The following is a 12,586-nucleotide window of genomic DNA, read 5'->3' as shown; positions in this document are numbered from 1 at the left end:
TTCTCGTCTTCAGTGCCGCCGTTTTTTTTTTTTCTTCGGCCACAAAAATACCTGAAATTTACAAGAGCTTTCGTGTCTACTGTTTGTGCGGACTATAACGCATTCTTCACTCTTTACAGCTGACGTTAAGATTCTTTAAATATGGGTGTCAGAGGTTGTGTCACCTGATCCCTTATAGAACACGAGGCGATGGAGAGCACCTTTGAAGTCTCGCTGCATCATCTTTTACTGCTCCTATTGTGCCGTTTTAATGGATTTGCCCTTTGTTTCTCACCTCTTCAAGTGGTGAATATTGAGCCCCAGGAACCTTTTAGAAGTGTGAGGTAAAAGCTACCTAATTAAGACAGAACTAGAAGGACACTCAGAGGGAGCAGATGAAGACCAAGGCCGACAGTCCAGCCTTCTTAGATATGCACATCTGCAAGGACATTAATTAAACACCTCTAAATGTATTATCCAGAAGTTAAAGAATTTAAAATGGTCAATATCTGCTTGTTGTGGTACTCTCCAAACTTTAACTGGTCCTTCTTCAGCCTTTGAAGAAAGTATTCCTTCTGTAATCTTGCTACCAAACACAGAGACTAAGGGCAGTGTAAACATCCTCTGTCTGAATGAGATAATAAGGAAAGTGATGAGAGCGAGTTCAGGTCGCTGCAGAGCGAGGTAGAGGAGAGGATTACAGCAGAACCTTCTCCCTATTCTCTTCTCTTCGCCTTCAATCCTGTGGATTTTCTCCGCCTTTGGACTTGGTGGGAGGATGTGTTCCTGAGCAAAAGTGACCTGGCTCTGCTCTCTCATTCATGTGTGTAATGAAGGCCTGTGTCTGAATAATCCCATTAGGTGGTCAGATTAAAACCTGAGCTGATATTTGAGACTGTGCCCGGTGCCGCTTTAGAAATTGGAGAGCTTTTCTGTCGTCTCGGGGAGAAAGGGTGCGGCTGGGGGGGGGGGGGGGGATGTGTTTGGGAGCTCGGTCCCTTTGGACTGATAGGGTGCCATTGTAATTAAAGGAGGGAGGAAAGCCTCAGAAGCTTCTTTACTTTGACCACAGCCTCCTTTTTTTTGTACTGAATCTCTGCAGAAATGGACCATTTCCACCAAAAAAACCCAGTTCTATTAGAGTGTAATGGATTTGATTGAACAGTTTATGACAGTTATTTCAAACAAAGATATCTGGCCTTTTGGGATAATTGCCTTTAAATTGGATGATGAGGATGGCAGAAGTCATTGGTTTGTGTGTGCTATTTGGCTCTGTTTGACTTCACTGTGAGACAGAGCTGAACGTTTGTTATCTCTAAGAAACTTCTAGCATTCAGTTCTGCAGCCATCATTACTGACACGTCTCCATTGGATATTTGTTGCATATTTAAGCTATAATCCAAACCTTTTTGAAGGAAAGGTGGATGTTTGCTGATGTGAATTGAAGTAAATTAGCATCAAATAGGACGATAACTGTATGGAACAAGTCTAAAGTCTAACTCTATTAAAGTTCTGCTTTGTTTGACTCAACTTGAGAAGACCGCTGATAAACTCTCAGCTCTGTGCTTACCAAAAGGGTTGAAATCAATCAGAGCAACACTGAGCAGAAATAGTAAAAAGACAGTGGACTCTGTGCAGCTTGCCTTGCCCTGTTGCCTATAGAACTCACTGTGATGTAGGAGTCTGTGGGTTTGACCTGCGTCAACAGGAAGCTCCTTTCTTTCTTCCTCACTGTCTCTTCTCTGCAGCACTCTCCACACCATTTGTTTAGTAGATGTTGCAACTCTTTGTTTGTCCCCACCCCCCCCCCCCCCCCCCCCCCCCCCCCCACCTTATCTGTGGAGGATTCAGCGCTCGCTATTGAAGTTAAATGTGCCTCTGCTTGTGCAGGTTTAGACGAGCGCTATACGTGAGCGCCTCCAGGCTTTGATCACGTTTCAGATAAAAGTCTCCTCTGTTTCTCGGCTGAAGAAAACCCGGCACGTTTCTGCTTCTCCGTCGGTTGTTTATGTAAGGGACGTGGCTTGCAGTGCTTAGTTTTGGCTGGAGAGCGTTGTGGAATCCTCCTGTGAGGAGGCTGCGTTCTCCCTGAAGCTGGTGGAATGAATGTGATGGCTCAGTTCAGCCTCAGATACATGCGTACGGCTGTTTTGTATTTAAAAAAGCAACGTGTCTTTTTCGGTATTTGCAAGGTCAAACTCAAGACTTCAGACTGTAGCATTTTTCCTAATGTTTGTCTCTTGCAGGCTATTAGTCATTGTCACTCTGTAGATTCAAGCCATCACTTTTGATATCTCTCTCTCTCTCTCTCTCTCTCTCTCTCTCTCTCTCTCTCTCTCTCTCTCTCTCTCTCTCTCTCTCTCTCTCTCTCTCTCTCTCTCTCTCTCTCTCTCTCTCTCTCTCTCTCTCTCTCTCTCTCTCTCTCTTTGCCATCTTTTCTGAATAATATGCACTTTTCACTGGACGCATATTCTATCTGTTGCTGTGTGCTCTGCTGCCTGAACAGAAAAGTTCTCCTGATGCATCGTGGCTGTGAATGCTTGGCTGCTGATAATCGTCTCTGGCAGTGTGCTTTCATTTCATTACCACCGTGATGATGAAGGTGGTTATATTTCATGGTGTACTATTTCATGCTGGACTCTACTGCACTTTATCATTCAGTGTGTTTGCTTTGAGTCGTGTGAAACCTGAGGAGTTGATTGTATTAACTCAAAGGCCACATGAATTAATTCTCCGACTGATGGTTTATTAAATGGTTTAATTTTCCTTCCAACAGAGAGCTGCTGGTTAATGCATGCTGGCAAAGTGTCACTCTCTTTAATCTCTTTAGTCTTGTCGCCTCTTTGATGCTGCTGTGTGTTCTACTGGCTGTTTATTAGTGAAACTGCATGCGTTTGTTATGGCCTTGCCATCCTGTTGGTGAGGACTCTTTGGGGTTGGGGGGTTTGTCGTGGGGCGGGGGTCCTTCCTTTTCCCTTTGCTTTTCCTTCCTTGTCTCCCTTACTTCATCTTTCCTAAAAAAAAAAAAAAAAAAAAAATCTGCACCTGCACAAACGCACCTCCTCCCACCAGAGCACTGACACACTCCCTTCCATCTGTCTTTTCCTACCCAGAATTCCCTAACAACCTGCCACCTGGGGACGGTGATATGCGGCAGGAGCAGCACATTGCAGGTGCCGCCATCGGGGGAGCAGTGGGGGGCGTCGCCCTATTGGGCGTGGCCGCCATACTGCTCTTCGTATTCCTGCGCCGCCGCCAGCGCACCTTCAAAGGAGACTACAGCACCAAGAAACATGTGTTTGGGAACGGGTACAGTAAGGCCGGAGGTCTGCCGGCACACCCTCCCATCCCCAAGAACCTGCAGTACCCTGACGACTCAGACGACGAGAAGAAACCCGCCCAGATCGGCGGCACTGGAGGGTTTGAGGCGGGTGAGCGAGATTTTGATGGCGAGCAAGAAGACCTGAAGAGGCCCTATTTCACTGTGGACGAAGGCGAGAGCCGAGATTATGACGAGCGGACTCTGGCCTTCCAGTATGACCCTGAACCTGAGATAGCCGATGATATGATCTCTCAAACCGACGGCTCTGTCATTTCTAAGAAAGAGTGGTATGTGTAGGGGCATGCACCAAGCAAACCAAACAACCCTTCCCCCCCCCCACCTGCATTCCACTGCACCCCTCACTTCCATCACGTCCCCGCCCGACCATTTGTCACAGTGCACCCTTCACACACCCACTCCTCCTCCGGTCAACCCAGTACCCCCTCCCTCCTGACTCCCCCCATATCAGACCCCATCCAACTAATCTCAATGGAAAAATCAAGTGTCTATATAAAGTGCGAGCAACATCACCGTGTCAACAGGACAGCTTTGGTTTCAGTTCATCAGGTGAACAGGCAGAAAAACAAACTGAGGTATGTAAACGGACTCGCTGGCACCGACCAGCGAGGCCAGGGAGGTGATTGGTTGATTAATACTGGTGTAATATTCTTTTTGTGTATTTTTTCATGTTCTAAATGTATTAAATGTGTAAAAAGAGACTGCAGGTTGGGGTGTTGCTGGGCACATTTGTGAAAGTCCTACACTGGATTTGGTTTGATTTCATTAGCATTGGCGTTTTTGTTGTTTTTATACTGTCTTTTTGTATGATTTTTAATGTTTAATGTCTGACATGATTGCAGATGGAGTTTAAAGTGTTTGTAATTCTGTAGTCAAATGTTTGAGAGAAAGAAAAAAAGAAGCTCCATACAGAACCTGTTATTTTAACTGGGGTTATCGTCCATCAAATTAACCATTTTTATATATTGACAGCATTAAAACGGATCCTTTAATGCTGTTTTCCAAAGAAATGCCCACGTTTTCTTGATCCCTTGTGTTTATATTCTTGAAGTGAGTCAACTGAGCCATCTGGACATGGCTGTAACCGTGAGTGTTTTTTTTTGTTAGTTTGTTTTTTTCTACTATATTTCAATCACATAACATTACTTAACACATCAGAAAAAAAATGGAATAGTAGGGGAGAGAAGGGCTGCAATCCTATCACAAACAACAGTTTCACCTTTTTTAGTGGTGCATCACAATCATGTCCAGAGTGGTTTGGTGATTCTCGTTGTCCACGGAAACCTTCAATAGCGCTCTGAAATGTCACGATTGTCACTTGACTTGAACAGGTCGACCTGTGTGCACGAGCTCTCTATCTGACCACTATAATGAAATGTCTGTTTCTTGTGTTGAGTTGTCATAATGATGTTTTGTTCTCACCCCTCTGTCAGAGAAAAGTGTCAGGGGAATTTTCTCCAATAATGACTCTGTCTGTCCTCGTAATTGTGTGAGTCTGTGCTGAAGATCGGCTTAAGCCTCCCTGCTTACTCCGACAGCATTTTCTATGAGGAGTCGTCCACTGACGGAGCGGACTGGGAAAGGAGGAAAACTGTCAATTAATGCTCTGATTTACGTCTGCAGAGAAAACATTGAAACATGTAAAGGGAATAATAATGGTGGCCATGCTCAGTATAACATGTCACCTGCTGCTTTCATCGTGTTTTTTTTTTTTTTTTTTTTACATCTATTTTTTTTTTTTTTCTAAAATGAATTTCAGCGTCTGTTGGGGGGATTTTAACGGAATGAATGGTCGTCCTTCGCTCCATGTGTGCAGAGACAACAGCCAATGGGGAAACAATGACCCTGTCTGAAGGCATTATATATTTCTGGCTTTAGAAATAACTGCTAACACGTGCCAGTGGATGCTTGCATCGCAAATTACTTGTTTCTGTCCTCAGCTTTAAGGTCCATTACACAAAAAGCAAAATGCATTTGCTTCGAACAAAAAAACTTGAGTGTGACATATGACATAAAACAGAAGCAAAGTCACAAATCTGTGGATATAAACAGCAGGCTCTGAACAATATAAATACTATACCAAGCCTTATTTTATGCATGTTTTTTTTGTTTTTTTGTGTTGGAGTGGATGTGTGTTTGTTGCTATTTTTACTGTATCAATTCAAGTGCTATTGTCCTCATTTGCAGCTCAAAAGACAACACTCTGTCAGTGCTGTCAGTATTGAAAGAGGTATGAGTTATGGGCACTTGGTATCCAGCGACAATATTGCAGTTAACACACAGAAAAGTATATAAATAAATATAAATAAAGATGAAAAAAAAAATAGCATCTCTCTGAGAGCAGATCTCTCTGCCAGCCGGAGATGTGAATGTTTTACACTTCATGCTTGTCTACTGTATGTTTTTAGATGAGCATGTTGATCACGAGCCTCAATTTATACCACATTTTCAACAGAGATGGACATTAAACAGCGAGGAATATCGCATTTCTTTATTAAAGTCTGTCGTTTCAGTTGAGTTGAGTTACATTTTCGACAGCCTTCGTTCTGTTTTATATCCACAACCGTTTGGGAAAGATGGAGATTTTTGCTCCAGAGCGTTTCAGAGGGAGAAACAGTCATGGGTGGTTAGAGGGGTTGCTACTTTCAAAGTGCAAAGGTAGATTACACTTTTATAGCTGTTAGTTTATTTTTCACCTGCCGATGAACTGCTTTGATGTAGCTCTTCAGTTTTTGCGTCACAGCACGATGGAGAAAAACATGTGAAAAATCATGTTTTGATGTTTGTTGTTTTGTCTTTCTTGCATTCAGTGCCTATCAAAGTCAGGAGACATGAGGTAGTCTGAACTGTTGCTGCTCCATCATTTCAGTTATCCATGCCACAGGATAAATGGTACTCAGTCTCATCTGGACTGCAAACCTCTTCGAAACACACACACACCACTTTTACTTCCTGATTATGTTAGTAAACCTAGTGAGGATGTTGCTCCATCCAAGCTCCAGCACAAAAGCAACAAAGAGTCTGCATTTAATCTCTAAATCAATTGATCTCCAAAAAGCTGCATTCATTACCATATTCAAGTTTAATGCTGGCTAAATGGTGAAACAGCACTTTTTTTCCCCCAGCCAATACTGGATAGTTTAAGTCCAAAAGAGATCGAAGTCTTGCAACTTAGTTGCACATCGCTGACTTTACTAAGCACAACAATTGAAACCTCGTGAAAAGAGATTGAATTTGTAAACTGAAAACTTGGCCCAAAGCAAAGATCAACTCTGCCCCCTTTTTAAAGCACAAGATCAAGGTTTCATTTCACTTGGCTCCGCATCCATCATGAAACCACTGCCACATTGGCTTCTCAGACATGTCGGGGAGAGAACAGCCTTTCAGATGTCAGTGGACATGCTGTAAACTGGTAGATAACATTGTCTTCATGTTGTCGGGGTGTTATGAGTTTCTATTTTGTAATACTTACTGTAACTTCATTCCATCCTAATCTACTTTTTGTATTCAGTATGTTCAACATTCCACTGTAAATATTGTACATAGGGTTGAGATTATAGTCGGGATTTATTTAGGGACAACTGCGTAGGGACCCTGTTTGTGTAAAATATTCCTATTTTGACTGCAAACCTAGAGACCCCATGATGATAGATGAAGTGGATGCATAGCTTACTTCTCAAGTCCCACCTTAAAAATGCAGTTTTTATTCTACCACTAGCGGCTTCGCTGTCATTCAAAGAGGTGATGCATACAGTTTGTGGATTTAATGTTATTGAGAGAAAATCAAAAGAGAGAACTTGTCTGTATGCAGCCATGTGAATGTATATTTCTGAGGGTGTTACAAATATGAAAAAAATCTCTTGTTCAATTGTGATGACCCAGTGAAGTAACTTGTATTTGTTTTAAGCATTAAATGAGTTCAATAGTCAACATTGTTCTGTCCCAGTTCACTGATTGGATAGATGTGTGTTATCTGATTCAATATGCTCCTTGACTGCTGCATATTTCTTATCGCTGTGTATTGATTTTGGTAATTGCACTCTCCCAATCGTTTTAATCAGTAATGTATCCCTGTCGCCTCATGCAGGTGCTTATTTGGATTTATCCTCCAGCATTATCCCTTCCTGTGAGCCTGCAGGAAACAAAAGGTTTAATCTGCATGTAGACATTTTAGTTTAGTTCTAACAATTAAAGACCTTGTTAGGACAATGTTCAAATCCAGATGTTTTCTGCTCCCATAATAAATTTCTTTTCGATTCTTTTCAATCTTCCGAGTGGGCTGAGGCATCCAGCCGTTAGACAGAGCCACTGTTCTGCAATGCAGCATCCAATATTCAGCTCTGCAATGGTTCCAGGTTTAAGAATTAAAAGGCGACAGAGGCGGCGGCGGTGCTAATGCAGGATGATTCTCTTTGGATTCAGCCACGGCTTCCTCCATTGTCCTCGCCTGTTTCCATGCCTGAGCCTGAGACCAACCCCATCAGAATGAAATCAACACAATCAAACAGGGTTTAGAAATTTGCTATAAGTCACACACAGTTTTTTTTAAAAGTCTGGCATGTATTTTCTACCTTTACACTACTTTATGATGATAAACAGCTCCCATCACTTAGAGAAGGCCATTTTCAAATGCTGGCAGTGAAATGTACTTGTATACTGATCATTATTCTCTGACAGGCTAACAAAAGACAGTTAAAGGGATACATATCGATAACAAGTGTCTGTACTAGTTATAAGTGTAGCTTTTTGAGGGTTTTTTCTCTTTAATTGGGAGCAGAAACTGTCAGGCAGATTTTGAGTTGGGTGCTTAATGAAGCGACAGTGATACGATGAGAGAGGCCCAGTGTAGAGCAGACAGATCTGTCTCAGACTGTGGGACTCGAGTGCAGACATCTGCAGCGTGCACATTAAGAACAGCCCAGAGTTTGCAGCTGTTGCCATCCATTTGCTAAAAGAGCCCTTTGTAGCCCAGGGGGCTTTGATGGCACATAGGCTTTTAAAATGCATGGCCATCTCGTTTTTTTTCTCCTCTCCTATCAGAGGGATATCTACAAAATGTCTTCTTTTAGAGAACTCTTTGAGTGAAATATGGCCGGATTTGTGTTTCAAAATATGCTTCTTATGGGCTGTAAAATCAAAAGGGAGTCTTTTAAAGCGCCTCGTATATTTCAGACCATTCAGCATGTAATATCAGAATACACATAAAAGCTATGTAACAAAGATTCAAATCTCTATAGAAGAGAAAGGTTCACACAGCCTTTCTATTCAAGATTCTGCAGGTCTTCATTAACAACAATGCAGCGCTGTGAGGTGCTGATTTTCTTTACATTCATTTCAGAATCACGTTGACTTTCTTTAAAGCAGCATTGAGATTTTATCCGCCACAGTAGGAAGTCTCACACTTCAGACTCAAAGATTGCGTCGGAGGAAACTTTTTGCTGCTGTGAAATGTTGAGTTGAATTTATCAATCTTCATAGCTTCAGGAAAGCAAACAGGCAGCCAATTCCATGAGTCGTTAAACAATAGTGATTAAACTGTTAATAGACTTACTGTACAGTACATGCATGAGCAATTCATTGGGCTGCAGGCAGGAGGGGAACGAGGCTCGTAGCTTTAAGGCCAGTTTGTATACAGATGCACTTACTGATAGAAAAGAGGGGAAATGTGTGATTTCTTCAAATGATGGTGTTTCAATTTAGGATCTATATTCAGTGGAATACTTCAGTGGAGTATTGATGTTATTAAAAAAGCGACCTAACCTGTGTAACCACTTGTATGAAATACTTTGTTTTGTCATCATGTTTCTGCATAGTTCCTTCTGATAACCTTTTTTGGACGAACAGATTGTTCGTGGCTTTTCTGGCCTTGTTTTCTACCTGTTTCAGTGTGTACAGTTTGAGGTCACAAGGGGTTGTCCTGTCCATAATAAAAAAAAAATGTGTGACAGTAAACAATGGTGTTGCTTTCATGTGATGCTACTTTAAAGGTTTATTGGTAAATATTTCACTTTTTTCACTCCACTGTGGCGATGAAAGACCGATGACTCCCACTGACTTCAGCCTTGTAAAGCATAAAGGATGCATGACATCAGTTCAGCTTAATCAACTTACCTGCATGAAAGGTTTATTCTAACATTTTTATTAAGGCTCTCAAAAGTATTTGTGCTGTATACATGATGAAAGATAAAACAGCCATGAGGTAAACGATAATATGTCCCAAGGTGTCTTATTATATAACAACATAAAGAGTCTAAAGTCATGTTAGCAGCGACGTGAGGCTACATATATTCCTACTGTGCACTTCAAATTGTAAGAGAACAGTAAATGTAACCTGCATGGAAGGACAGTGGGGGTTTAAAAGTAGTTTAAAGAGATGTTACTGTCTAGAGAATAATGCGTTCATGTCCTTTAATTTGAGCCTGTACATTTCAAACAGTGGGCTATAAACTGCAGACACGTAACCAGTGGGCACAGGGCTGAGGTGGGGGTGTTGCGGAGGAAATCACACCTTTAAAGGGCTCCTTAGTGAACCATTCTCCAAGGATTTTAGGCTAGAGAAACCAAATACCTACATCTTGCTGCTTTAAACATTCAGCAAAACTCGTATGTGTCTCGAATTTTCTTTTGTGCTAACGGACTGAGATCATTCATGATGCTCCCTCAATGACCACACTATGTCTCTCAACATCCATTTTCCTCTGCAGACAGATAAGGTTTATTAAATACGATTTCTCAAAACAAATTCTGTAAAAACAAAAACAAATGCTAATTCTCCACAAAGCAACGCTGTTGTTGCCATGGTTACCCACAGTCTAATCTAGCCCTCATTTAAAAACCTGAAGTGTGAACAGATCAGTCTGAGATTTTAATTAGCATCTGCAAGCTTTCACAGAGAAGTCATCTTTCTGCTCCTATGAGATGAAATAAAATACGGATTGTTCTGTGTTCGGTTAGCTGCTGCACCAGTTTGTCCAGTCATAAGTCATTCCAGTAAATAATGGTGATATATGAGCATGCTCTGCAGAGGCTTTAGTTCAAATGTTGACTTGAAAGTGAAGGATTTTCTCCAATGTATCCCATGCTAACGTCAAATGAAAGAGCGGTCAACAGCTGGAACCAAAAGAATAAAAACATCAGATGAAAAACTTTAAACTCTTTGTAAGATGCCAACAAACACAACTTTATGCATATTAACTTTCTTTCCGATGTTATTTAAGTTTGGAAGTGTGTCAGGATTGACCACAGAGCTAACATTTACGAGCTAAACTCGCCCGTTTTCAGCCAACGCTGGAACACAGATTGTGTTTGTGGTCAAACTGTCACCCAGTTCACTGCTCAGGAGAGGGCAACTGAGAGTCTTGGACATAAATAGGGTAACTAATTAATACATTATACAAAGTAAACAATTGTCAGTTTTTCATACTGATACTGTGTCCTGAGACTTGATTTTCCTCCAGATAAGAGTGCAGGCCCTTGATCATGATGAGGAGACAGGCCGCCTGCTTTAGCCGCTGATATTTCCCCGCTCACTTGGTATTTTCATCAGTCGTGTAGATCAAGGATGTCCTCTAATGACTTGTGTCACCTCTTACTTGATCTGCTGCGTTTTCACTCTCCGTTTGTTCTTGATGTCTCCTCACATTTTGCTCTTGCGATTCGAGGCGACGTATGTTTCACTCTGAGCTCCTTCCAAAGCTCAGAGCTCATAATTGGGAGAAAAATGCTCCTGCTTTTACCAAAGAAATGGAGAAGGAAAAGGCAAATTCACTCAATTCTTCGACTGAGATAACACTGTTCGTTTTTCATCCACCTGAAACTGCAAACAATGAGCTTTTTGTTCCACAATGCTTTAGCCGGCTGAGTATTCTGAAACAAACACGGTTGTAAAGGAACAGATCACAGATGTCATTGTGAAGTGCTGACGCCTACCCGTCAGTGTTAAGTGTTTTTGTCTTTTTTTTCCCACTGTTTTCTTTTATTTTCAAGTTAATCATATGAATCTGATGCTCTTCACGTTTTCATAGCCTCTCACAAAGTTACCACAGAATAATACGAAGCAGGAGGAAGTTTAAGCTGTGTGAACCGACCCACCAGCAGCAGGGACATGACCCCGCTCCCCTCCTCCTCCTCCTCCTCCTTCTCCTCCTGAACTAAAGACTTTGCTGCTGCTGGGACTTCGCCCAGCTCCCAGGTGTGCTCCTCCTCTGTGGTCTCCTCTGTGCTGCACCAGCCGTGTCCAGAGCCTGAAATAAGTGTGAAAGCAGCTTTTAACTCCAGGCTTAGTACAGAAATTGAATGACAGGCATTCGAAACAAAAAAACAAATAAAAAAAACCCTGTCGCAGTTTAGAAGTTATTTATGTTCCAAACATGGATTACAGACAGTAACAAACACTGTAATTATCATGGCCACCAAGGTTTATACTGTTACGAAATTACAGATTTTAAAACCAAACACAGCTCAAGATGTCAACGGAGAACCCCATATCTCTGTTTTGAATGACAGCTTAGATAGAGCCTAAAAAAATATTGTTATTTTTCATGCTTAGGGATCCAATGAGTTTTAGAATACAGATTGACTTTTATCAGAAATCATTACAGCTTCTTAAAGTCTGCATATCATAAAAACCAGTTGTGTAGTGCAGGGTATAATTCTGTCTCCATTGGGTATCCATTCCGATTGATGATATTCAGTCGTATGCAACATTTTTTTATCCCTATGATTGTGAAGAGATGAACTTTCCTGCTCTGTTCCTAATTGGCGAGGACACAGTGCTGCCTGTTTGGGTCGGTAGGGTAAGAATATTAGGGTTAGCCAATCAGAGCAAGAGTAGGTGGGTCATGCTCTGCTGTTACAGAAGTTTGTCTCCCTTATTATGTGAACTTTGAAGTGCAGGTGAGAGTAAACCTTTGTTTGGAAATAAACCAAAATTCAGGACAACAAGTGACTCGAGCTGCAGTGGGCAGCATGACTCCAGATGCTTTGAGCACCCACAGCTAGGACATCAAATGCCGTCTGCAATCTACCTGCCTGCCCTGTTGGAAAGTAAATACAAACAGCAGGTAATCCACCTTTAGTAGCCTTGAACAGGTGAGAGGCATATAATGCACAACTGCTCCTGTAGTAACACAGGCTCGTGTAGATTCCATTACAGCTGAAATGGAAGCAGAAACGTAAAACTCACTGAGCTCCATCGATCACTGACAAGCTAAAAGAAGGATGTTTACTGCAAAGTGACAGCCCAAAAGTGACTCACAGATAAAGTTT

The 12,586-nt window shown here is 41.8% G+C and overlaps 1 protein-coding gene across 4 annotated transcripts in view; it reads left to right on the top strand.

The window, feature by feature from the left end:
- Window positions 1-12,586, top strand: part of nectin1b (nectin cell adhesion molecule 1b) — a 147,052-nt gene that overhangs the window by 67,523 nt on the left and 66,943 nt on the right. Inside the window, exon 6 of one of the 4 annotated variants that reach the window (XM_079353297.1) lies at window positions 3,093-7,249. The exons of the other annotated variants lie outside the window; for them this stretch is intronic. Coding sequence (XP_079209423.1) covers window positions 3,093-3,598 — 506 coding nt within the window. The 3' untranslated portion in view covers window positions 3,599-7,249. Of the gene's footprint in view, window positions 1-3,092; window positions 7,250-12,586 lie in introns of those variants that run through there. 4 annotated transcript variants of the gene reach the window in all.

The sequence above is a fragment of the Symphodus melops genome, assembly GCF_947650265.1.
Source record: "Symphodus melops genome assembly, chromosome: 10".
NCBI classification, from domain to species: domain Eukaryota; kingdom Metazoa; phylum Chordata; class Actinopteri; order Labriformes; family Labridae; genus Symphodus; species Symphodus melops.
The sequence above is the reverse complement of the archived record's forward strand: the minus strand, read 5'-3'. Positions and strand labels throughout refer to the sequence as shown.